The 27736-nt window shown below is 40.3% G+C and overlaps 1 protein-coding gene across 3 annotated transcripts in view; it reads left to right on the top strand.

Moving 5' to 3' along the window:
* The window catches only part of LOC101797884 (connector enhancer of kinase suppressor of ras 2), a 174912-nt gene that overhangs the window by 39192 nt on the left and 107984 nt on the right, over window positions 1-27736 (top strand). For all 3 annotated transcript variants that reach the window (XM_013092026.5, XM_013092027.5, XM_021266824.4), the window contains exon 2: window positions 20790-20953. In XM_013092026.5, coding sequence (XP_012947480.3) covers window positions 20790-20953 — 164 coding nt within the window. The remainder of the gene's footprint in view (window positions 1-20789; window positions 20954-27736) is intronic.

Genomic DNA, 27736 nt, shown 5'->3' with positions numbered 1-27736 from the left:
TTTCTCCTTTTTAGAAAAGCATTCTTTTTTTAAACCCGCACTTCAGGGATTGTCACAGACTCATGTCGGTGGCAGACCGCTCCCTCTGAAGTTAAACTTTACTAGTCCCTGTGCTCTGTGATGTTGCTGCTGCCTAATATTCCCGTTTCCTTTAAGAAAGGGAGGATCTTAGCGTAAGGATTTCTTAAAAGTTCTTTCAAAGTGCCACGCACTGTGGTGTGCCTTATTGTCTGCTGTGGTTGTTCTTGCAGCGAGCGATGCGGCGCGGTTACGCAGTCACCGTACACCCCGCTGCCTACGCCGCCCTTTTCTGCATCGTGGAGATGCCGAATCTCTAGGAAAAGTTGAGTAACCCGTTTAGACAAGTTATAGTATATGAATGAAGTATCTGAGAGAGTTGATTTTTAAATCATTTTCATGATTCTGCAATGACTGCATCTTCATACACCGGCAGAATTGGAGGTGTTTCTCTGGCTGCCTTTGCCACTGATGCATTAGCTGGGGTAACAGAGATGCAGAGCCTCAAACCTCCAATGCCTTTGGGCTGAGCATGCCCCACGCTTCCCCCTTTAACTCACGGGTTCCACCCTCTCTTGCATTTCATATCTCTTCAGAATATTACATGCAAAACCTCTGAGGACAAAGAAAGCTTTGTACTTTTTTTTGCAAACTTTCAGATCAAAAGTAGGATTCTCTCCTTGCTTGTTGGAAAACTCAGATTTCAAGAGGCTGCTGAAATAGCAAATTGAACACAGTGCTAGATGGGTTTGCTGCAGGTTGACTTGCTCCTTACCAGGTGATGGATACGAGGCATACATGTCTCAATAGTTAAAGTAAAGCATAACAACTTTCTAACAGCTGAGCTCTCTGAAGGAAATTGGTGATGTGGAGAAGCTGTGTGTCACTGCTTTGGTCTGTCTGTCTCCTTGGCCGTTCCTGGTTCTGTCATTAGGACAGAGAATTCATAATAAGCTCAGCATAGATGGGAGAACTTCTTGTTTGGTTTCAGACTCCCCTTCTTTTCCTCTATCTTTTCATGTTCAAACCTTGCAAGCGCCTACCTTGTGCTTGGCCAAGAAGGTTCCCAGCTTCCCTCTTCCCACGTTTTCTGCAGTCTGTTGCTCTGATAGCACACTCTCTGCTAGCCACTAATTCAGAAATATCCCTGAACCACTAATTCAGAAATTAAGTTGCATAGCTTAATCCTGAAATTACTTTAGAGATACAAAAATACAAGCAGGTACAAAATAATTGGTGAGTATCTGTTACCCTGAATTAAGCACTGTGGCAGGAGCTGACAGGTCACAGATGAGCTGTTATTAGATTTTCCTGCTGCCGTCATTTGATCTACTCATTTTTCATCTGCTAACAATAGAGTTGCATTTTGATAACAAGTTTAATTTATCTGCTAATGATTCATTTTGCTGCTTGGATATCTACATCCATTTAGAAAGCTTTGGCCTGTACACGGTGCGGAAAAAAAAAGAAAAAAAAGAAAAAAAGAGCATGATTGAGTTTAAGTGCAGTATTCATCACAACTATTTTACAAGTAATTGCCTAATTTGAGCATTATAAGCTCCTCTGTTAAACTGTATTTTACATAACATCATTTGTCTTTTGTCTGCTGAGTTGAAAATATAATGTAAAATAACTCCATCACTAGAGGAGATCAGAGCTGTTCTTTACAGGGAGCATGTCTGGAGCACTGTGTGAAATGGAAGCAGGCAATTTATATAATAAATTGCTAGGTGACAATACGAAATTGTTGCAAGCTGTTATTATACTGAAATAATTCTAAAAAGCCTACCTGAAAACAAACCAAACCAAAACCAACAAAGCCACCACATAGCTTCAAATGTGAGGCGACTGCTATACAACCTTTTATTGAAATCAGCCCCAGTATGAGAAGGGTAGGAGACTGCAAATAAGATTGTCAACCTTTAAAAGGTCGACAAGGCAGACAGCCCTTGTGCCGTTGCAGTGGTTGTGCTGTTAGGGCAGGAACGATATTTAAAATGAAGATTTTTGCTTCTTGGACGTCTCTAAAGACCTCCAATTTGGTTTGCTGTTAGAGGGCTGTTGCATGCTGCCTATGAATGACTTTGGAAGGCTTTAGAAAAAATGGAATGATGCACGACATGTTTAGTAAAGTGCCTCTTACCCATATCTGATGGGAGATTGCTATAAAGATGGTATTTTGGATGAAATCAATCTGATGTGGCTGCCATAAAATCAGAGGAGTGTTTATGAACATTCCCTTTTTGTCCAGCAGGATGTCTTTGCTGCATGATGGTCTCTGCAAATAGTGCTTTGCAGGCTTCTCAACACATAGTCCTTTGCTTTGCTTCTTCCAGATTTCCTCTAGGCATTCTGTCTTAATCTTACAGCTCTAAATATCTACTAATAAATTAATTCATTGTGTACAGGGAGAAAAAAACAAGCAACCAAAGTTGCTCGTTCCAGGAGCCAAATTGACAAATGTTTGTGGGGCGATTGCTTTTTAATGTGTAAGACCTGCTGATTTTGAAGTCACTAAATTTTGAAATCACTTTTCCATAGCTTCTAATACTTGTTTTCATAAAAGAAGCATTTCTCATCCAACTATTAGCATAAACACCCGGTTACTTTCCCAATTCTTGTTCTTTACATGTTGGAGACAGAGATTTTTTTCCTTGCGTGACAGAACTGCGTGCCTGAGCGAGTGGTTTTGCACTTCCACACCTCCTTCTGTCAATGCCTTTGTGGTATTTATAGTCTTAATTGTTTTGCACAAAGTTTCACAAAGTTTTAAAGTTAACTACAGCATGAGGCAACAGCAGACAGTTTTGTGCATCTAACAAACATTGCAAGTTTGCTGGGGAAATGTGATAACTTTGTTACATTTAACAAATCTCTCAGATTGCCTCTGCTCAATTTTCATGTCACGTTATAATAATGCAGTGTAAAAAAGCCTGGTTAACCCAGAATTTCTGCTAGCAGCTTAAACTAGGAGTTGCATATATGCTAAATTCAGTGGCAGGGAATTGAATATTTCCTAAGGCGCTTGAAACTCGACAAAGCAAGGGATAATTCCTATGAAAGCTTGTAGGAGCAGATGTAGCTGGAGAAGAGCACTGTCCCTGTGGGCTACCTCACTTGTTCTATGTAACTCCACTTTATTATTTTCTTATGTGTAGGTCTGTTATAAAGGAAAGCCTGTTGATCAGGAACGCTTGAGATTCTGTCATCGCCTCCTCACTGCTACTATTTCACCTTTTTTTTTTTTTTTCCTCTGAAAGAAGCTTCTTGGATGTAAAGCCAGCAGTTTCTAATCAGCCTTGAATTGGAGTTACAGTGAGTTGAGCAGAAAATAAGAGCGCCCCAAAATGCTCATGTAAATGTTGTGAAGTTTTCTCTCCAAAAAGTCCTCACAGAGCACAGCATAAAGCACCTGGAAACAGCCCGTGCAATTTTTGAGCGGTGCTGTGATAAAGTTGTTCTATGGATTTGATTTTGAATTTCAAGATCTTCTTTGTCAAAAAGGGGATGGAATTTTGTAGCATTTCAGAAAAATCAATTAGGCAGGGTGGTTCTGTGGCAGTCTTCTCTGGCCCTGGGTGGGAGAGTGAGACCCGTTCCTCTCTCTGCTCTGGCCACCAGGACTGTCTCGGGAAAGCAGCTACAGAATAAGCAGACAAAATGGGGACGTGGGCTTGGAGGCTTTGGGGTTTGAGAAAATCCAATGTGGCATCCCAGGCTTTTAAAACAAAAAGAGAAAATATATAATATTGGAGAAAACCAGCTTTTAGAGTGTACTGCAAGTTATTTATATTTGTGGTAAAAACTAAGAACCAGGGTCGTGCTTAGCAGTAATAAAGCTTGTCAGTAAGGAGACTTTGACAGATTTACAACAGAAAAGGAGGAATTACCACATCCTTGACTAATTTTAGTATGAGTAAGTTAAAATGGTGAAAATACATCTCCCACTGCACTGGAGATTTATAATTGCCTTCCTCCCAGCCCCACCACGTTGCTGTCTGGAAGTCTCCCGGCCACTGGAGTGCTCGGCTCCTTCCCTTTCGTCCTTTCTTTCCCATTACTGATGACTTTCCTCACAGTAGCAGTAATCTGTTAATAGTCCCAGACGGTGTGACCTTTTATATTACTATATTTCATTCAATTTCCAGTGGTCTCGTTCGCAGTCATACAGTTCTTTTCAGACAATATTTCAGTCTTTATTGACACAGCCTTTTAAGTTTATTGTTAATCATGAGCACGCCGACTGCCATGACTATGGAAATGAAAGGAGCAGTTTGGACAGAGTGTGAAAGAAGCCAGCTTAAAAAGGCAGCAGAAAGGAAATGTGTGCGGGAAGAAGAGAAACTACACCGCGAGACTCGGGAGGTGCCGTGGTGGAGGATCTACAAAGAGTTTGAAGGTGGATTCCCAGAGAGACTGGATGCTTTGCAAAAGAGGGAAGGAAGAGCGCTTAAGATCAAAAAAAGAACAGAGTAATTAAAGGATAATGAGAGTAAGAGCGAAAGAAAAAAGGTGCTTGTGTGTCTGAGAGATAACTAGACTCTACAAAATGGAACTGGGAGATACAGGTAAATTTGAGAGCTACCATATGTTCATGGAATTTATTATTTTTATTTTATTAACTTGCTAATAAACTTTTGAAGGGGATGAATTTTGACCTAGCAACATATGCGGATTCCTGGGGGAGACGACCAGAATGCCAAACTTGCCAAGCTAAATTCAGGTTGTTTAGGAGGGAATACAGTGGACTACAAAAAGAGATGGACTGCAAATTGTAATATGTCTGCACCATTACTGTGCTCTCAGCACCACTCAGCTGCACATTACTAGGAGTGGTGATAGAAATTGCAGGCTAGGAAATAGCAGGGAGTGCTGACACTGCAGGGTGGGAGTGAAATAAACAGGGGAAGGGGAGTCTAAAACCAGAGGTACTGAGATTAAGAAACAGGAGCACAGACAGCTAAACCAAGGCAGGGTTGCTCAGGCAGCATTTGCAAAATGAACAAGAGCTGTGTGGGAAAACAAGCAGAGTTAAAGAGCAAGCGCCAGAATGTGTGAAGACGTGAGGCAGTCGTTGGGTTTGTTGGCATCGAGAATGTGGTGAAGATGTGATAGACCAAGAGGATGTAACTTCTCCTGTCTCATTCACAATACTTGGCTGAATTTATTTTGCTTAGGAACACTTGTGAACTGAAATGCATTAGAGAAAAATGTAGTTTGAGCAGCGCTTATAGCAAATATTGACATGTTTTCAGAAAACAAAGGGCAAAGTGTACGTTACAAGCTTTCCTTTGCTCCGAGACAACAAAGATTTGGGTGGCTGGTGAAGTCGTCTGCCTGCTCCCTCTCACTTCTGCTTAGAGAAGATTCGAATTTTTCCCAGCTAATCAAGCCCTTGCATGATAACCGTGAGGAGGCACGGTGCCTATTGCTAGTTCTCCCGCTGCTCTTCAGTGTGATCTCATGGAAATTGCTTTACGTCTCCTCGGTTCTCTTTTCCAACCTGTGAAATAGGGAATTATAATGAGCTAGGAGCTTTGCTACCATGAAGTGCCACAGAAGGATAAGGCGTTATTATTTTAATAAAACATATAATATGTGTAATAATAATCCTGCAGCTAACGGGTTGATACACCTGTGCTTTTGGTGGGTTGCTGTGCTGGGAGGGCAGAGCCGACCTTGGAGCACCTCCGGGAAGCATCCTGCAGCTCTGCACCAGCGGTGTAGGCTCCCCATCAGCTGAAGCTGATCTCACACTGTGCTGTCACTGATAGCCGTGCTCTTGTTGTTATCCTCACAATCTGCTGTCCTGTAAGGGGGTGGAAAAAAATATTTTCGTTCCTGTCAGTGAGCTGTTCCAAGCCAATGCACAGCTCCACAGGTGTGAGCACAGATGCAAGAGCTGGGGCCCTTCCTGTTGGAGGAAGGTGCCTGGCACTGGGGAAGTGCCTTCCACTCGAGGAGCTGAGTTGTCCTGCTCTCTTGAGGTGAATTTGAACTCTCCCATTGCTTTTTGTCTGTTGGACAGGCTTCAAAGAAGAGAGTTGTTTCTGCTGGCTCTAACAAGATTAACAAAAGAGCTATCTGCTAGCAGGGCTTCTGCCTGTCACTGACTTACCGGGAGTTTGGTCAGAGCTGTCTTGAAGAGGTTCTGAAGTACTGGGAATGCCTTGGTTACTGTTAAACAATGAATAGAAACATCTTCATGCATTTTTTTAAACTAAAATTCTAATATGTTCTGTAAAATAAATTGATGTGTTCTCAAACAGAATTGTACTACAGTCTGACAAAACTCCCCATGGCATGCTTAGATGTCTCCACGCAGGAGCAGCTGATGGGTTAGTGTAGCTTTGGAACATGTATTTGGCCACAGGAGCTGATATTAAATCCCCCAAACTCGAGCAAACGCAGAGATTTTTTTCTTTTTTTTTTTTCCTTTTTCCTTCATAGCAATTGCTAAATTCAGCTCTTTGGGTTAAAAATGACTAGTGGGAGAACGTGGCATATGGCCGTTTGCCTAAGAAACTCTGGCTTGTGTTTACTGAAAGAAATCACAGTGTGTTGGCGTTCGCTGTAATTCAGCTGAACTGGGAGCCTGCCAGAACCGAAGCAAAATGTGTTCGCAGTACACCCAAAATACAGCCGAAGTGCCAAGTCTGTAGTAGCAAGTATAACGACCTGTTTCAGAACGAAACATGAAAATTTCCCAATATGCAAAATAAACTCAGTACACACTGATTTTGGTCTACTTATCGCACCCTTTTATTTTAATAAATAATTTGAGTAGACCTTCAGTGACGCAGTGGTAGTCCTCAGATGATTACTTCAGCAGAATTGAGAAATGCGTTAGGGATTTATAGCTGGAAAGGGGACAAGTTAGGGCATTTTTTTCCTCTGGTAGGCTACAACACTGGAGATTTTGTTCAAATGTGTGGTTGCCACTTCCATGGATCTCCTAGGTGACTTTGAGGAGATGAAAATTCCTGATGCCATAAAGCTGATGTTAGAAGATTGTGTGTGTGCATGCATTTTTGGTGGCAATAACCACTGGTGTTCACAAAAAGGGTGTTTTCCTGGCTCTTGAGGGAGAGGGGTGCAGCTCAACACCTCTGTTGGGAAGTCAAAATGGGCTTAGTGCTAAAACAGATGAAAACTTCCATTTAAGTCCCATCAGTTATCACCCTGATCTCCAAGGATCTTTCCTCCAGTCATCGAGAAGGCAGCTTCAGTTTGACCTTTGTATTTTCCCACGTGTAGAGCCACATCTCCTTAGCCTTGGTGTGGGCTTGGTGTATGTACCAGCCTCACCTTGGAACAAGAGCCTTGTCCAGGGAAAAGGCAAACACTCATTTCTTAAAGCCCTTAAATCTCACACCCATTTCCCCTGGTAGAGCTTTGGAAACTGCCAAGCGAGCCACTGCTGCTTCTCTTGGCTCCTCGCAGGCCATGATTCTTCAGGACTGAGTCGCCCCCACACTCAGGCTGGAGGAATATTTTGCTTCTCTTGGGATCAGCATCTTCACTTCGGTGAAGGCCACCGGTATTCTATTCTTATCTTTCTTTTGTCTCCTAAATTTTTCTTAGTCAACTGAAAAGCTGTGAGCTGAGGTCTCTAAAAGGTTACATGGCATTTTCTTGATCAAACTAGCATTTATACATGACTTTAAAGGGCTTTATAATTAAGTTCTCAAAGTCTTATTAAAAGGCTAAGACAAGGGAAGACAACTTCTAAATGATGAGAAAACTTGTTTAGTGCTTATTTCTTTTTCTGAAAGCCAAGCCTATTGGGATTTGAAGGAATGTGACCTTCTGCCAGCAGGTATTGTTCAGCTCTGCCACTGCTGGTCCTGGAGTGGAGAACACCTTAAGTGGTGCATTGCAAGCACTGGAAAATGTAGTTACACTACTCAAATCCATCTTTACTGAGGAAATCAGGGCACACACCAGAAGTATCATGGGAAAAGATAATTCCCGCAGAGGATTTTTCAAGCTGGAGGAGGATTTAAGTGAGGTATAAATTTTCTGTGTGATGTCCTTCCACAGAGACGTGGATTTCGATCCGTGAAGTTGAATGGGACAATCTGCGAACCTTTGGCCATTGTGGGCTCAATCATGCAATGTTCAGTGCTCTCTGGCTCTGCTCCAGCAATGCACTTAAGTTTAATTTGAATCATGTGAATATTTCTGCACAAATCAATTGGAGGATTAGCAATATATATGGAAGGGAGGCAGGCACTTAAAATCTTAGTTGGATCGAGGCCAGACTCGCAAAATAATCTCTGAAGTGCTTCCTATATTAAATAACAACTGGTAGCAAGAATAGGGCCCTCCAAAATCAGACCAGAATTTTTTTAAAAAAGAGTTTTTCAAATAGCCGTGTGCGCCCAGTGATGCCGGGGGGAAACTTCTACTGGGAAAGTCAGTACTACAATTTCTACAGACCTCAAACATCTATCAAGCATCAAACTAAAGCTAAGTCCAGTTAATTAGATTGATATTTTAAAAGGCAATGTGCTTAATTTGTCAAGCTACGTAGTCTAACTGCGGTTGCAATTATTAAATTAAACATGAGATGCATCTTAAGATTTCCTGTAATTGTCAAGGACTTAATTGATCTCTTAGGACAACATATCAAAATTAACTCCCTACCATCTTACTGTTTTGTTGACCTCTTCTTCAGTTTCCTCCTTGATACATTTATATAAATTGACCTCCTGCTCTATCAGATGATGGGTTGGGCTAAAACCAGCCGTGCCTGGTAGAAAAGGGCCCAATTGTTGCACTCTGTATCGCTCACACATTTTTAAAATTTGCTGCCATAACTTGTAGCAGCGTTGTGCATCGTAATCATCTTTCAAAAGCTTGCTCACAAGGGGGTGGTCGATCAAGGAATGCTCTTTGGGGCTGTCCTGCTATATGCAGGGGCTGTTCCTGCCCCTTGCTCTACTTCTGTGCTGTTTGTGCCCCTCAAGCTCTTCTTGCCCTGTCCCCTGCCGAGGCTGAGTGTCTGTACTGTAAACTGGGTTGGAGCACATTCACCTGCCAAACAACAACCTTTTCTGCTTGGATTTTTTCCGGGCTATTGTTCAGATGGAGCAGTTCCCCAGTTCAGCTCAACATGCAGCCACCGAGACATCTGGAGGTGGCAGCAAGTGGCAAGAGGCAAAGCGCAGAAAACACTGGTGTTAGCTGCTCAGTCACATGCTGGCAACAAAAATGAGAAAGGAAGAGGAAAATAAAATAAAAATAGGTTGAGCTTTGATTCACTGTTTGCATGCTTCACCTTTAGTTTGCTGAAAAAGGCTGAGCTGATCCCCTGTGCTGTCAGAAAATGCCAAATGCCAGCACGGGGGGAGAGAAGAAGGTTGTTTCCTCGTTTGGCAGCAGCAGCATCTGAAATTGGCTTAAGTCCATTATGGGGTTGCACCTTTAGTGGCATTTTTATACCTGAAAAGATAAGAAATATATAATCTCTAGAGGTGTAGTTGACACATCAGATACTTGAAAAGTGAAAGCTGCCGAGAGGCAGTGGATGAGGTGGTGGCTGAGGGGTGAGGCAGGCATACTGAGTACGAGCCTTGCAGAAGAACAGAGGAACAAGGACTGAACACAACACGAAACTATCTTGGCTGATCAGGCATGGCATTTCTGGTGGAATCAGGAACTTGTTTGGCAAGATTATCACAATGCTTAGTTAGAGAAAAATGAAAATAGTAGTTTTAGTGTATGGGTTTAGTGTATTTTGGTTTAGAATGTCTTATTAAATTATGAGTCGCTATTAGTATAGTGTTAGCAGAAAGTTTAAAGAAAAGACTAGTCCTGTATGGGGAGGAATAGTCCAAGAAAGTATAAAATAAATTGCATTAACTTCAACATTTCTAGTAAAAGCAATCATATAGCTAGTTCCTGTCCCGTTTTTTTGGTTACTCATATTGGAAAGGGAGGCACTGCTTACAATATCATCCTTGTTATCTTCTCACTCAACTAATTGTGATTTCTTTCAAAGATTGCTTGTGCAATCATGGAGATCCTGAAGCCCTCTAGAGGAAATACTTTTTTTTTTTTTTTTTTTTTTTTGGTCCAATCTCTGAAAATGACTAAAGTAAATCAAGGACATTTAATTTTTGTAAACCATTTTTAATGTGATTACAGGTACCCCTGGTTTGAGTTTTAAGTTAGAATTTGAAAATTGATAGTAGTGAGAAATAACATCACTAGTTGGGCTTTAAAGGACATCATAAATTGAGTTTTCCTGGTTCCAATTATACATTTTAGGGAAAAGAACCACTGTGAACAGCACTGTCAATTAATCTACATTATCAAGTTACTTATAAACTACATTTAAGAATGTAACTTTATCTTACTAAAGAACTGCCAGGGAAAAATCCTGATTCAGTCATTTACAGCTGCTGTGTCTGAGATCAAAATGGCATTATCCTTTAGTTTCTGAAAGGCTTTAAATTATTTCTTACAGAGATTGTGAAATAGGGGATGTGATGGTAGAGATGTCTTATGTAGAAAGTTGGTAACTTTAAAGCATTTAAAAGCAAGAATCACATCGTCCATGTAGAACAAAATAATTAAATGCATTTTCAAACCAAAAATTACCAATAACTCATGTTTGTTTCAGTGAAATTATGTATTTAGTATTTAATTTCTAAAAGCTAAAAAATAATAGGTATTTTTTAAGTAGAGTAAATGAAATAGTACAATTTGAAATGGTTTCACACAACTGAATCCATTTCCATCATTTTTTTATGTACTTGTTTTACTCTTTGGACTGAGCTAAGGTTCAGGTTACAAGAATAGTTTCTGCTGGTGTTTTTTTTTTTTTTTTTAATCTATGATGATCCAAGTATCTATGGCACCTGGAAGAGCATACATTTATAGCACAACTGTAACTAAAACTACTAATCAAATCCTCTTATCCCATAAAAATGCGTCTCCTTCTGGCAGAAACGAAGGCAGAAGTTGCCACCTTTCCCCGTGCAATCCACTTACGCAGGTGTTCTGGGCTTCCACTTCCAGCTGGGTAGGGAGCAAATTGTAACTCGCTGTTTGCTAAATCCTCTTACTGATTAAGCAGCCTGAAATTCTGCTGTGGTCTGTAGAATCAGCAACCAAGTTGCATTTGCTCTTTGCCTTCTTTTAACTGAGCATGCTGTGGGCCTCTGGTGGCAGGAACCCCCCCAGGAGCCCTGCTCAGCCAGTGCTGGCAGCCTGCAGCAGCTCTGCCCGTTTGTAAGCAGCTCTACACCAGCTGGGGGCTGAAATCTGCTGTTATAAGTGGTGTTATAACTCGTGTAAAAGCTTATCAAGTTGATATTTTTTTTACTATTGCATAAGACAAGGCAAGAGACTGCCCCTCGGAGCCTGGACGCACCGAGCTGTAGCCAGCTGGCTGCGAGCAGCCACCTTGCCCTGAGAAACTGCTGGGCGGCAGCACCAGAAACACTGATGGCAGTGACGGGTGGCACAAGGATCCATCATGTACTATGAATTGAAGCTACAGTTGTTTCAGACCATATTTCTAGAAGGTCAGAAAAAATGTTTTAGAAAACACTAATTACATAATTTAGAGAAAAAACACTATGTAAATATGAAAGTTGTGTCCTGTTCACTTTTGCCACCTTTCTAGGTCATCTCAGGCTTGCTTCGCTGCTTTTTTCTTGTCATACCTATTTTATTTTCTACAGAAACCTCCAATTCTTTGATTTATTTGTATACTCTCTTCCCACGAACTGTTTCTGTGTTATCTTTGCATAGCTCGGTCCTGCGTGGGATTCCCGGCCACGTGTTGGGGTTTGCTCCAAGACACCTCGAGGAGATCAAAGCATGTCTGTCTGTCAGCCTCCTGCCCGCAGCTGGGAAAGCGTGGTGACAAGAGCAGGCCTTTTCCTAAGAGTGACTTAAGGAGCTGCCTAACCTCAGTCGAGCTCCATTAATCCTCTAATGGCTTTCCCTCTTAGCTTCTCTGGCAGAGGCGGAAAATAGTGCGGGGAGCCAGAGGAGGCTGTTTGAGGATGTCCCTGGGAAATGACTGCTGGAGTACTCCAGCAGGCTGCTCCCTAAGAAGCCACGAGGAATGTCCCCAGAAATGTTATTTTATGTTGTGCTGCTTTTGCTTACATTAGAATTAATTTCTCCTGCTCTGTTAATGCAGCACATTGCTCCGGGTTGTTGGTTTAGTGTTCTTAGCAAGGTAAACGTTTGCCTTTTCACCGGCAGCTGGTTAGAGGTTTTATAGGCAGCTCTTGCTACTTACATTGCTATTACAGATCTACTCCTTGCCTGATGTTTTAAGTCAGTAGCTGTAACTGTTCTCATGAAGAACACAAAAATAACTAGAAATGGCTTGGAATCTGTCTGAGCTCTTGTTTGCTCTTTTTTTGGCAGCCGTGGCCTATAGAGCTGCAGCAGTAGTTAGCTCGAGATGGGAATTTTGCAATACTTCCACTCTGATGCTGCTTTGTCAGGTGCTGGTCCTGTTGGTCCTGTCCTGAGTCCCTTTTTTTTGCATGCTGCCATATAAAAAAAATAATTAAAAAGAAAATAAACATCCAAAGCATTTGAAAAAGTAGTAGTTAGAATATCTCTGTATGTGATATCCTGTGGTTTTTAGCTTTTCTGTAATCACTTGATTTTGCTTTTTTTTTTTTTTTTTCCTTTTGGTACTGAATTACCAATAACTTTGCTTGCTCTTTCAGTGAGCAGATGAGATTTCTTTGCATGTTGATATGTTGAGCTGTAATCATATTTTATTCATGGCCTTTTGGCGATATATTTCTTTCGAGATACGATAAAATTATTGCCAGTTTCGTGTTCACAGACGTATTTTATTTTGAACAACCCATGGCCAGATCAAATAGCAAAATATTTAGAATGCAGAATTAAAATACAAAATAACTGATTTAAAATGTAGTAATATTTTTCATCATGTAGTTGAAGCCAGAGACTTAATCTGTCTTAATCTGGTACTGTATGAAAAGTGGTAGTAAATAAAAATGCCCAGCCCTCATTCTATTCAAAACCAACCATAATACATTTATCTGGCACTGTCATATAACATAAATAAGTAGAATAAAAATAAGTAAATGCAGGGAAAGAGAAAACCTTTTCTTTAGTAGGATTTATAGTTTGATTTTGTGTGTGTGTGTGTGATTTGTTCCCATTTGGCTAGTGTTACACCATGTGTAACAATAATAGTAATTTCTAGTTTGGGAATTTCCTGACTATTAATTGACAGTTCCTGACAATTACCTGACTCCTAGCTGAGCTAGTCACTGATTGCTGGAGCTAATTCCTCCAAAGCGCTTATGAGCCTGATTTCAGGTCACCCAGATCTTCACTGCCACCAGGACAGCACAACCGAGAGGCGTTGTGCCTTGAGGTGGAGGATGAGAGGTGTGCATGAAACCACGGCTCCCAAGCAGCTGACCAAGAGATGCTGCCAACAAAGCTGCCGAACATCCCTGAGAAACCCTCAAGTCCCAGCCTTCTCTTTACCTCCTGCAACCATCTGAAAGCAGCTTCCCCATGGTTTTGGCAACTACAGGAAGAGCTTTGGGAGGAATTACCAAGTCCATGTTATGCTTCTAGGATTTGTGTCTTGCTACTGCTTGTGAATTAGGACCTAGAGTCATAGATGCTGGAGAAATTACGCTGAGCAGAAACCTTATTTCATTGTGATTCTTACTATAAATGCACACGCTGGGATTGCCTTTCTTTTGGTATCCAGAAGTTTTAGTGAAATGTGTCTGTGAAGTCAAACCAAGGATTAATGTATTTTGGCACTGAGACATCTGTAGCACATTTGATTCTTCCGTGTCAGCTCTCTTACCACCACTCAGCTCTGCAAGTGTTAGCATTTGCTGACAAAACGTGATTTGGGGCTTCTGGCTATCCTGTTACAAGTTTACTTTACTTTGTTGGGAGAGTTTTGCAGTGATATATAGGCCTCGAATTTCCAGTTTGATTTTCCGTGCTTTGTCTGGGAAAAGTTGTTCTGGAGCTTCCATGACATTGAGGTTGGACTCGATGATCTTGAGGTCTCTTCCAACCTAGAAATTCTGTGATTCTGTGATTATGCCTGGATGTTTTTGGATATGAACTGAACTTTATGTAGAGCCCTATTGCAGGCTTATCGGAGATGGTTTTAGGACAGAATTCATTGCACCCAACTTTAAATGTCTGCCCTATCTACTTATGGCCCTCTCAGTTAAGAACTACATAAAAAGACTACATAAATTAGTTTTTATAGTTTCAATACGGCTGGAATGGTGATCCTACATTTGATGTCTCATCAAATAGGAATGACAGCAAAGTAAAGAATTGTCAGATGGGGCTTTCTTACCAAGCAGCTTCTGAAAAGCCCGGGTTTTGGCAGTGGTACCAGCTTTAGCAGCTGCCCTTTCACCCAGCAATGTTTGCCACCCCCTTTGTGGCAGCTCACTAGCTGCTGAGGGCACGGGGCGAGGTTCCCGGGGGACAGTCTGACCCAGCTCCCTGCACAGCCCCCATGGAGCTGGGAGAGACGCAAGGAGCAGCGAGGATGAGCAGCAATGCGCTCTCTGCAGAGCTCTGCGCTTCTGCCAGAGGTGGTCAGCAAACCCTGCCCCTTGAAAGCAAAGCCATGTGTTAACGTGAGTCCAGTGCTGGAAAGAGATGCAACGTCTTGCCTTGCATTTGGCCAACACATTTTTCTTTAAAATAAATGAAATGCGACAGGTTCAGCATCAAAGTGTCCTCGGCTTGGACTGCAATCTGGAGGCATGCAATCAAGCAAAGAGGAGGTTTGGATGCAAAGCTGCTGCAGCCTTGCTGGCTCTTCCCAGTCCTTCTTCAGCCATGCTGCTTCAAAAATGACCAGAGGCTGCTGTTGCGTCTGTGTCAAGGAGAAAAAGCAAAGGCAAACGTGTATTAGCACAGAGTTAGCAAAACTGCTTGGGTATTTTATCACTTTTATGGGAAGTTCATCAGCGACAGCATTAGTGACATTTCTCGAGTTTAATGTTGCTGTGAAGGAGCGTGCTCTTGCTTTGAAAATGTGATACATTCTCTGAGCGTGACACTTTTCTTCCAGAAACATCTTTAAGGTCAGGTCTAGTTCCAGCAAGCTGATTGAAAATGCCGTTTATTACTCCTGCGATTATACCACAGCTCAGCAATGTCTGTCACTTTGTGGGGAAGAAGCAGAATGTCTTCACTTGCTCTTTTCTCTCATAGGTAATGAAGGTAGAACTATATTAAGTCATTTACTTCATATATACAGATGTCAATTTAAGGGTGACGGCATAATGTTAAATCAAATTTTGTAAGTGGAGCAGTTTGTTCATTTGTTATTAGTACTGCCTGACACCTCTGCTTATAAAAGCCTCTTTTCAGGTGTTCTGAACTCTTAAAATATTAATATTTCAGCACTGCTTTTGTCTTGATGCTATAGTTATCTTGGGAAATTGCTGCCAAAAGGAGCAGGCAATTAGAGATTACGGGAAAGCCTGTTGCTTTGGCCAGGCTAGAAAGAAAAAAAGTGACAGTGGTGATGTATTCCCTGGGATTTGCATATGGGATAGGATTTATGAGGATGGCTTGTGTTGCAGACTGGTGCCATGTGTGCTTGTAGTGCCAGTGGGGGATGTGGAGGGACCAGTCGGTCCCTGGGAGACACACATCCCTTCCAAGTGCCCGTCCTGCCATGGTTCCTGCTCGTGGCACTCAGGCAGCAGAAGGCTGCCTGGATTTGCACCAAAAGCACCCGTCTGTATGAACGGTGCCATAATGACACGGAGGAAACCTACCCTGGAAGCACCATTTCAGCATGTTACACGCGCACAGTCAAGCATCTAGAGGTCATATAATCCAGAACTGAGATTTTTTTAAAAATAATATTCCTAATTTTCTTTTATGTCTATTCCTGCATTCATGTGTTGTGATGTTTAATGCAGTTTTTGTGTACAATTTAATGATCTAAATACTATGTTATAGGTCAGGTTTGTAACAAGTAGGCTTGAGGGTGTAAAAGACATGAGACTCTAATTTGTAGATGGGCTCTAAAGTTTCGGACTGAAATGTTCCAGGGCTGATGTTTCAGGGTGTCTCAAGTATGTTCCCTTTGTTTCTTTTTGAATTGTGGGGTCATAAAGATAATTTTTCAACGCACTCTAAACCATTTTTTTTCCTCCTGGTACGGCTTAAGAACAAGCAGCCGGTGTTTGGGAGTGAGCTTAGCGTCAACGTGGTCCTGATGATTATGCCTTTCCTTTTATTTGGACCAAATAATTTTTACAGAGCTTGTAATGTCACGGACAGAAAATACCCACCTGATGGTCTGCGTTGTCAGAAGTTACATAAGGACTGGAAAACATGCGCTGTGCCTAAGCCCAATGTAATAAATCCCAGGTATTTCTGCTCAAGAACCCCCACGAATTGTTGCTAACCGGGCCATTTCTTCCAGATCTTTCTAGTTAGCTGCTAAAATTTGTTTTATGTAGAAAATATCAAATGATTTCAGAAAACCTATTTGTTTTCTGTTACTGCTGCTGCTTGGCCTGGGCCGTTAGCTGCTCTTTGGCCCTGGCTAAAATGAAGCAGATTTCCGTATGTTCTCTGCAGTTTGTGAAAGGGGAAGTGTGTGGTGCCTTCCTCTGCCAATTAGCTAACTTTCAGCACAGAAATCAGTGTTTTCTTTCTTCCAAATAAAGAACAGCTAATTTTCTGGACCTGTGAGCTGTTTTGCCTTGGAAGAGAAGCCTTTAATGGCAGCAGGCGGGTGGTCCTGGTGCAGTCCTGTTTATCTGAGACGTCTGAGGTCACTCACAAAAGCAGGGAATTGAAAACATGTTTTTTTCCTTATGGCTTCCAACCTGCCCCAGCAGGATCCTCTCAAAGCATGTGCTCCTTCTGGTCCTCTGCCTTTTCCTCCTTTATTTGCAGTTTGTCCTTCTCTGATCTGTGTCACCCAAGGAGGCTGAGTCCAGCCCATGCTCGGTGGAAGGACAGGATGACCCCGCTGGCACATGGCTGGCTCCGCAGCCCGCTGGGGGTTGCTGTCCTCTTACAGAAGGGGCCACCTTTGTAGACGAGCCCAGTCACCATTTGCATTTGCCTTGACTGAAGGACACAGCAGCTTGAACGGACTCCTTCCAGTACCTAGCACAAGAGTACTTTAAAGTTGAATCTGTCCCTGTTTCCCTTTTTGTTGATTTTTTTGTTTTCATAAGACACCACCCCGTAATGATGGATATGATTGTTTAGTTTTATTAACCTGGTGAGATACTTCCATAGGAATATTAATTTGCTCTTCCCAGGTCAAAGGCAGAGCAGAGTGCAATCCCTCTGAAGAAACTGAGATCGTTCCATCGACTCCCAGGCTCTGTCCTTTAGAGCCTGACTCCACAGACAGCAGTGTCTGTACTTCATGCCTGCTGTCGTATGTAAGCATTTGTGCAGACTTGGTTTCAGTGTTCTGCGATGTGCTTTTCACATGAATATTATTTATTATTTTTTTTTAATTGGGAAAAGTGTTAAATATTTTCAGACCTCTATTCAAAATATTTCTGATTTCTTTGCCAAACTGGCCGTAACCGTACTTCATTTCATCGCACAAACAGGTCACGGAGCTGTTCTCCTGCTCTTTCATGCTAGACCCTAGAAGCAGAATGAGCAACCTTGCATTTTTGTGAGAGAGTGTATTGTTTTGTGTACCCTCTTCTGTCAGAAGAATCAGCTCATGAGAGCAGTCACGTCTGTGACAGGCTGAACTGGCTCGGACCTCTCCTGTGTGCCCTGCCTGTAACCCCGCGTTTCACAGCCAGCGTTTTGTCGTGCCAGCCAGCTGTCTTACATTCTCCCCTGGGAATAATGGTGTTGTATGAACAAAACCATCATTCGGTCAGGAATTTTTAGGGTAGATGAGAAGAACAACATAATCTACGGTAAGTAACAAAAATCCATTAGCATATATGAAAAGGAGAGGAGAATAAAAGTAATTTGCGGAGACACTTATGAAAAATTGAAATCCCACATTTTTAACTTAGAAATGACTTTTCTTTTGTGACGGCTCACACTCGACTAGGTTATTTTTACCACACTTCTCCCCTGTGAGAGCTGCCCTGTCTCCGTAATTTGACTCCCTACACAGAAGACAACAATTTGTGCTTCTCCTCCGCTCAGTTTTGTACTGTTTTCTTCATTGTCTCTCTCTAATGCCAGAGAGAAAGGGACAGACCTTTACATAACATGCAAACTATGTTTGTGCTTTTAATGTAAAACAACCCTGATGTTTGCTGACATCAATGGGAAGATTCATTTTAATCTCGCTGGGCCTTGATGCCCGTAATATGCAGCATCTCTTTTGTAACATTGGCTTGGAGTTAATACCTAAATCTGATTTGAGCTAGCTCTATCCAGAACTTTTTTTTTCTTTTAATACATGCTGCCTTGCATTGTTGTTTTAATGATTTTTTTTTTTCCTTAATTATGGGGATCAGGAAATAAATGTTTTAAAGCTAACAGGCTTTTCTTTCCCCCAGCCCTTTCTCCCTACTTTTTCCCCTCCTTTCTCTTGATGTTTCCTTGAATTAGGCCCTCTGCTTGCCTAATTTTCAAGATCACAGTTTGCAGTAAACATGTCAAAGTTTTTCCTTTATTTCTTGGATCCAGAGATCAAGTTTTCCTAGTCCATCTGGATGGAATAAGTTGTCTTTTAATTAAAAATGCAAAGAGGCAATGTAACAAATTTCCATTCATGGAGGTTAAATTTCAGCCTTAATTTAAACATGCATGTTTAAGCCATTTCCCTTGAATTATTGTACTGCGCTGTGAAGGATATGTTGGGTATTTACATTTTTGGGGTGAGGTTTGTAAGAATGTTCAGAACTGCAAGCCGCTGTGTTCCCTGCCGAACTCTGATGCTATGTAACTTGGGAATAGAGATTTAATTTTATTTACCTACATATAAAACAGGGTTAATGCCCCTTACCACTTCGTAGTTATGAATATTAACTAATGTAAGTCTTATTTGTAAACAGAAATTACACTGAGAAAATTGCATAAAGAGCACTAATGAGGCCTAAGTAGCTTGAGGAAGTAAATATTCCGTTTGGCTCTGGTGAGTCAAAGTGAGCTCATTTTATACTCTTTCTAATTGAATCTTTGATATTTTCATGCTAAAAATAATCACGACCATGATCAGGAAGGATGAAAGTACTCTTAGCCAAGTTCTTCCTTTGTAAGCCTCACCCTGAGCGTGAAGTTTTGGATTGCGAGGCGAGGAGCGATGGGGTCCAACGCATGGCTCCGGGCAGGGCCGGGCGCAGCAGGGCTGATGTCTCCTGGTGTGGGTATTCCTGAGGTGCTGTCACACTACGAGGTGGTTGTGTCCTTTAAGGACGTATTTCTGGATTCTGCTGTCAGCTGCCATACTGCTTGCACCATTGAGGCAACGCCTTCGGAAGGTGCCCTGGGGAGCTATTACAGAGCAGTCTGCGTAACACAATTTTCATATTTGCTTCTGTCATATGTTGTCTCTGGTGTAAAGGCACGCTTCATACGTCTGGCTACACACTTCTCATAGGATGTCACGTTCATCTGGTATTGTTTAAATCTTTCCGACTGCTACAAATGCTTATTTGTAGCCAACGACACTTTATACATTAATGTGCTTCATTTCTGTTCAAAATAGTCACTGAAAGTGCTATCAGAAATTAAACTTCTTCTGATGAGTTTGTTCACAGAAAGGAGTTTTAGGCAAGTGTTGACTAAAAGCAAGCCTGAAATACATGGCTTTGGGGATTTACTGTGAAACATTCTGGGGACAGAACCGCATAACAACTGAGTTTCAGATGTTAAATGATGAATGCAGAAGTTGCGGTGTCCAATTTTCAATCAATGCAAATTGAAATACTCTTTCATAAAACCATTCATTAAATCATTTACAACCATGAGCAGATGCGGAGAAGTCGTCTCCCGTTTGCAGGCTGTTCTGCAATAGCCCGAAGGCCTGGGTGCCTGTTAGAAAGAGGCTGCTGGTTTGGGTGCTAAGGTCAGCAACAGCATAACGAGGAAACAGTTCCTTTTTCTGGACAAAAGACAGCTAGATAATGCAAGTCTTATTCATGACCACTGAATAATGATCTCCTGGTTTCCAAAAGCTTTCACTCCCCTAGAAAGTGGTTTGGTTATTCTAAGTCATCCTATAACTTTCTTTTTAGAAATTTATTACTGGGTGCTAACTATTCCTAGCATTCAATAAGGCTGTGGTGTTGCATATTAGTAACATGTTTAGCTCATATTTTCTATTACGATGAAATAGGCTAATTGAATTATATCTAATTAAATCACTTTATTAGCTAAGGAATGTACCTGTAAATAGAATAAAGGATAGCAATGCATTTCTCAGCTATTTTTGGTGAACTTTTTTCATCCTCTTAATTCATTTAGCATTCTTGTACTACTTGAGATGAACATATTTCTGGTTATCATTTGCAATATGTATCATCTGGTTATCCCTAATACCTACCACAGAGGCTTTAAATTAGTGTTAAAATGTTTAGGGATGTTGAAAATAATGTGAGTAGCACAAATTTTGGGGTTTAGAAGTCTGAGGTGTGCTACTATGTGAGTTGAATTATATTTTTCTCTTTTCCATAATAGATCCAAACAAGGAATTATACTTGTATTTGGCAGAAATTTCTGTATTTGTAGATTAAAGTATTATTATTGTTTGTCTTCATTCTCTGAATATGCATTGTTGGCGTTGTTTTTTTCAATAGGCCTTGATGATTGCCTCCAACAATACATAAAAAATTTTGAAAGGGAAAAGATCAATGGTGAACAGCTGCTACACATCACTCACCAAGAGCTTGAGGAACTGGGAGTCACTCGCATTGGCCACCAAGAATTGATACTGGAAGCTGTTGATCTGCTATGTGCATTGGTAAGTGATTTTTTCCATCACTCATCTTAATGACCTGGGTTTATAAATTTCCAAGCCAAAATCAAAATAATGTATACTAAACTCTATTGCTATATCCTTGGACATACAGTGACTTTGCTAGATTAAAAGGCAGACCTTAGAGGCTTCTTTCAGCTATAAAGAAACCATACGTATCCATTTTATGATTACGTATGATGGTGTTTTATTGCTCTTCCTCTAACTTCTCAGGTCCTGTGTTCAAATGCTGTTGACTATTACTACTGGCATCCATATGGTTCTGTAATTATATGCCATATGCCCTTGCATTCCACTGACATTTGCCACACTATCCTAAACCAAGTAGACTTGAATGTTTTAACCATGCCAACATTCAAAAAGATTGTATTAAAGAGCCAGAAAGTAATTTTAATTAGGCAGGAAGATTGTTTAAAATGAGCTTTAAGACGAGATAGGAATGGTAACATTGACTTTATCCAAAGTACAGACAGGTGTCGGTGTTAAAGGTTTTTTTAACAACCTGAAAGCATCCAGATTTTGAAGAAAACTGGTTTTTTTTGTTCGTTTGTTTGTTTGCTTGTTTTGTTTTGTTTTTCATGTAACAGGTTATTTTATTATTTGTTAGCCTCTGAACAAAATATTTGATATCAGTAAGAGATCTTTTTTCCTTTTATTTAACTCCTGCCAGCTAATGAAATAGACTTAACTGAATTCTATGGAGAAAAAAAAGCTTGCCTTTGTTATAGTGAACAGGTTATTGAAAATATAATTAAAAAAAAAAAAAAAAAAAGGTAAAATTAAGTAGGTAAACTATATGTGACAGTTCCAGTATTTTACTTCTTTATCAGGAGTCCTGTTTTTGCACACAGTAGCTTATCTTGTAGAATTGTGATAAGATAAATTGTCTCCAGCAGGGAAACTGTCACTTAGCGATAAAATAGAGAACAATTGCCTCAACAATGCACTTGATGTTATAGAATTAAAACCAGTATGAAGTACCTTGTATGATATGATGCGTGCTTCTTGCAAGTACCTCTAATTACAATATATACTTAATGTAACTTGACATGAAATTCTATGAATTAAATAATTTGTATGTCATAATACGTTAAAAAAATAACACATAATATCAAAACCAGAAAAATGCTTATGGCCCTGATGCAGACATACACCTAAACTGATGTGCACTGCATAGCCCAACATTTTTTTGTTGTTGTTTTGGAAGCCTTTAGAATCAAACTTAGAACTTTTTCATCTAAATCATTGCTTTCCACATAAAATGAACATAAATATCCCACAGTAGTACATTATTTTATCTAAAGAACAATGCAGTGCTCTTGCCTGTCAGACATAGCAAACCCAAGAAATTTCCTCTGGAAAAAGAAAATTTCAGCCAAATGTACCCATTAGGAGGACCCTTGCTGATTTCTTCCCCCCCTCCCTTTTTTTTTTCTTTAAATAACAACAACAACAAAACCACCCTATACCTCCTAAATGCTGGCCCCATTGCAGGTCAGCAGGGCAGCTCTTCTCTTACTGTGCCACCTCATGACCTTGTTATTTTTCCTTTTAAAGCAGGGATGGGGATTTTCCAGCTCCTGGTATCATTTATTTAGCCTCCTGCCTTTAAGCCCTCATCCTTCCTTTCTTTTTTACTCTCTAAAACTCCTACTTTTTTTTTTTCTTTTCTGCTTCTAAATTTTTATCTTCCTGCCCATTCTGTGTCTTTCTGCTGAGTGAATCGAAGCTGCCTGCGGCTCTGCTCTTGGGGCTATTCTCTTGCCTCTGACATCTCTTCCTTGCTGCTATGCACAACACGTTCTTCAGTCCTTGCAGCTTCCTGCTGAACAAGGATCACAAGTAAAAGTTTTACAAGATCAAGTAATATGTCTATTTTTATTCTATAATCACTTATAAGAGTTTAAATCTTAAAAGCACGATGGAAAGAAACCTTTTAATTCTTTTAAATGATAGCAATAATTGAATGGCAGGATATGTGATGCTGCCTTCATTACCACCTGAAATACATGTATAAAATATTGCAGTAGTGTGCTCCATCTTGAAACGTTCATGCGTTATTGTACTAGAGTTTGATTGCTGGTTTAGGTGATCAATGAGAATCATGGATCGGAGTTTGTCACTGTAATGGATATTTAATATGCTGGGTAGTCTTGGGGAAAAAAAAAAAAAAAAAGCAAAACATGGAGCTGTGTCTTGCTAATGGAACAAGCACCATACAGGTATGAGCATAATTTCTGGAAATTTGATGACGTTATTGGAATCAAAATGTCTTAAGGAGCCCTAATTTTCTGAGTTACATGGTAAGCAAACTTAAGGTAGCTTAAGTGCAGCCAGGGAACAGCCCCAGCCAGTGAGATATGAGGGCATTAATGAACTGTGTGTCTGTTTTTATGTTTGGGCAGTATGTACCAAGTGTATTTGCAGATTCATATATCCACATCTTTAAAAACTCATTTTTTCAAAACTTATTATGAAATAAAATTTGAAAGGAAATGTCAATTTAAGCCATCTGGTGTAAAACGCCATGCATGGAGGGGTGGTTGCAGCAGGAGCAGTAAGCAGCTCGCTCTCTCCTCTCCTCACTGCCTTGGCCAGCACCACCCAGCAGGGCAGGCGCTGCCAGCTGCATGCTGGCCGAGCATCCGCAAGGCTCTGCACACTGCCTGCTCCCTGGCTCACCCACAGATAGCTGCACTCCTGGCTACATCAATACTTGTCAGTACTGCTTTGTGCTCTGCGGATCATCCACTCGCTGGGCCATGTCAATGAGCATTGATTTTTATTTTTTTTCTCTACATGGAATTCTAAATTGATTTCTAGTTGGCAATTGGCAGTGTCCAAGTTACGTGACCTATTTCTTACAGGCAGTAATAGCAGGATGTTCCACTCCATCTTAGCTAGATGGGTTGCATAATGCTTCAAACAGAAGCTACATGTGCTGTAGAAATCTCTCAGGTAAGCTTAGGCTCAGCGATGCATCAGAACTTCAGCTGCACCTTGGTCATGAGTTCAGCTGCTGAACAGCTATGTTGCTTCAGGAAGCCAAGAGAAATTTGACTGTCTTGTCTCAGGCTCTTGGATCATGCTGAAAGTGCGTGTTGTGAAGCCGTGCTCCCATATGCACTCCCTAAGGGTCTGGCTGTCAGCCCACTGGCTTTTGGGGAAAGGGAGGGAGTACTTGTTTGGTTGGGGTTACACATTAAAGAGCAGTACCTCTGCTTCTGTCAGTGTGATGCAAACCATTACACAGCATATACACAACTAAACGCTCATCAGAGCAGGCTCAGCAATAATGAGGGCTTCTCAGAGCAAAAGTAAAACAAAAAATAAAGAAGGCACCTCTGTTTTTCTTCCCTGTCCTAAACACATATTAATTAGACTCAAATGCAAGCTATTGATGGCAAATAAAATATAGTAAAAATATAAACTAATATTATTTCTTTATTAGTTGATTCAAACCATATTACTATTTCTGAATAAAATCAGAAGAGAGGTTAGTAATATATACTAAGTAATATATCAAGGACAGTAATTTTTCTTCTGAAAGCTGAATTCAGAGCTTTCTCTATTCAGACTTATGAGAATCCTGCACAGAGAAAATTCTCTTTTGGAAGATGAGCTGCAGTGTGAAAGAAGGCAATGCAAGAAATGTAAACAGGGAAAAATACAAGTATTTGATGCACCCAAACGTAGCAGAAGTAGCAATATGATGATATTGAAGTACACGTATTTACCTTAAAAATTAAATAATTCGAAAGGTTAGAATCTGTTATTTTTTTGAAAAGGTAACATTAAGGGGCAAAAGATGAGAGCATCTTTCACTATAGGACAAAGTATTGGCATTTTCTGGGGATTACTCAGGGTTCAATTTATGTATTATGGAAGGAAAAGTCATAGGTAAGCCATATTTTGTTTCAATTACTTGACCATTCTAGAAAGATGATTTTGAGTACTGTTTTAATTATGAAGATAATTGGAAATGATGGATGTGGTGAAAAAATCATCTTGAAGTCCTTTCACATTATTGTGGTCAGAAGCTGCTCTGCAATTATTTATCTGAAGTGCCCTAAATAACATCTGTGAACTGAAACATGCACGCCATTTAGGATTGGGATTGTGATGGTATTAACACTGCAATGCTAATCAGGCTGCGTATGGGAGGGCTAGTCACACAAAGGCATTGGCTACCTGAAGGAGTAGTAGTAGGGCCTGGGAAAAATAGTTATCTGAGAGACAGTAAAATATATTGGAAAGAAAAAAAAGGAGTAATGTGGGGGGTCTACATGGGCTGTTTTTTTTTCAAATCTATGCATTTAAGTTTAACTAGGACAGTTGGAGTCACTACGTTGTAAAAGGCCATGCAAACTAAAGTATAAACAGTCTGGTAGGAAGAAATACTTTGATAATGAATGGAAGCAAGATGAATGTGAAGAAGAAAAAAGCATGCTCAAAGTTAGATTGTATCTAAAGTAATTAAAAATGATGTTAATTCATAGGCATTCAGCTGGTGAAATTCTGTGCTGTGGTAACATTTAAGGAGAAATAAAGATTAGAAAAATTCTCTCTGCAGTTCCTGCAAAGGCTAGCAGCCCAAGCGTGACAGTTTTTCTGCTAGAAGGCAAAACACTCACCTGTGCATCAACATGGCTGTAACAGCTGGTGTGCCTTTAATTTGCTCGTATATTTACTGCTCTTTTAAAACTATGTTTGGGAGGGATGTAGCTACCAAATCAATATGATTTTTTCTGACAGATGATTAGGCTTATCTCTGACAAAGTACCAGCAATACTAGTATTTTATGTTGGTCAGACTGAAAGCGGTTGGCAGGAGTTTATTGTGAGATACACCACGCTGAAGGTGACACAGCCAGCCTTTCATAAATGTCTCTGCGTCTATCGATGAGGTTTCTTCTGTATTATAATTACATATAAAATTAAAGTTTTGCTTAAAGTAATGCTACTTTTCAGTGGCCATACCTACAGCAATCTCTCCTTACATCCTCTTCATCTTTTCTTCAGCTGATTTTTTTTTTTTTAATAGTTTGTCAATGCTGTGAGAGTACTGGGAAACATTTTTTCTTCCTTTATCTGATGTGTAATCAAATTTCATCTTTAAGTCATTGGATGTGTCAGATGCTTATTCTCCCCTCTACCCAAACCCCAATATTTCAAAGGTTAATACAATTATTCTAGAGTGAATTCTTCATTTTATATATTGATGCTTAAATAGATGGAAATAAGTCATCTTTCTTCTTCTAAGAGAGATGGAGATATTCTCTCTCCTCAGTATAATGAGGAAAATGGCACATACATTATTTCTGTCTATACACACACATACGCATCCAGAAAGCTTTATTAATTTCACTTGGAAGAGATGTTCAACTTCTGGCAGCCCTGTGGTGTTTGCTATGCTGTGCCAAACTATTGAATTAAGCTATTGAATGAGTTAGCTAAGTATTCCACATATTAGAAAGGATGTATCATCTTTTGCTTAGTCTAATTAGCTGCTTCATTCTTCTTTAGGCTTTCAAGTCAAGCAGTTTGGGTGATTTTAAGGATTGCATGTTGATCTGTAATTTTTTTTGTCATTTCAAAGTGTGTTGCCAATTCTTCCGTTTCTAAAAAATCTATTATGATCAAGACACTGACAAAAGATAATTAAGTTTCTACAGACAGTTCGCAGCAGGCTAAAAATATCTTTGCTCATAGGTATTTTACACATGCACACACGTGCATGCATAGTAGCTTTGTCTTACTGGCAAGAAGAAGGAAAATCAGGGTTTTGCTATCCTGGTGTGCTGGAAAAGGAAAAACCCTGAGTGCAATTATGTTACTTGTGTTGAATGCTCAGCCCAACCATACCCTTTAATTTGAAAATCACCCCGTGTTCCCTTACCAGGGGTAAATGCAGCTACGTGTCCTCTAAACGGAGGACAAGGGGAGAGAGTAGTCTTCCTTGTGACTACTCTGTGCTTTTAAGTACAACTACACCAGTTGTTCCAGAACAGAAACTAGTTGTGCATGGTTTCCAAGACTATCGCTTGCACAGAAAGAATATTTTGGAGCACTGGAGCAGTACCACCAGCAATATCAAATTTTAGTAAGTAAAATTTTCAAGTCCAAACTGAATTAAAATGAGGCCCTTGTAATATTTGTGTCCTGTGTCATTTCTTGTCTCATGCTAAAACACTTTGCAAAATTTCTACAGTGCTTTTAACAATGTTAGAGTGTATTTGATTAAAGCTTTCCACAAAAAGAAATCTTGTAAGAGATTTCATCAATGCTGCCACAAACGTTAATGTGAGATAAAGCAGTGCCTTACACCTTTCTTTTTCCATTTCTGCATATTTATGAGGGACTTCTTGCTGAGAATGCATTTATGTATTTACACAAGGATCCAAGGAAATTGTGTATTTAATTTTTTGTAAATACAGACTGAGTACAGGAATAAGAGCCAAGTGTGGACCAGCTTGAAGGTCCAATTCAAGTTGCAGTGACAGAGTTTGCTGGGCTATTCTTTTTAGGTCTTTTGGGCTTTGTTATGTCATTTTTAATGTTATAATACAAGTAGCAATCCTGTCATATGAAACTGGTCAGCTGTCATAGCATCTATTTTTTATGAGTTCCTGCTTTTATATAGAACTCCCTTGACTACAGAATATAATTTCTTTAGTAAATGTGCTTTTCGCAACAGCATTGTGTTGTTACATGGTATTTAACACTTAGCAACTGTTTCTTTCATTTGTGTATGTGGGGGCATTGATTT

This window comes from Anas platyrhynchos, chromosome 10 (assembly GCF_047663525.1).
Source record: "Anas platyrhynchos isolate ZD024472 breed Pekin duck chromosome 10, IASCAAS_PekinDuck_T2T, whole genome shotgun sequence".
In the NCBI taxonomy this organism is placed as follows: Eukaryota; Metazoa; Chordata; class Aves; order Anseriformes; family Anatidae; genus Anas; species Anas platyrhynchos.
The sequence above is the reverse complement of the archived record's forward strand: the minus strand, read 5'-3'. Positions and strand labels throughout refer to the sequence as shown.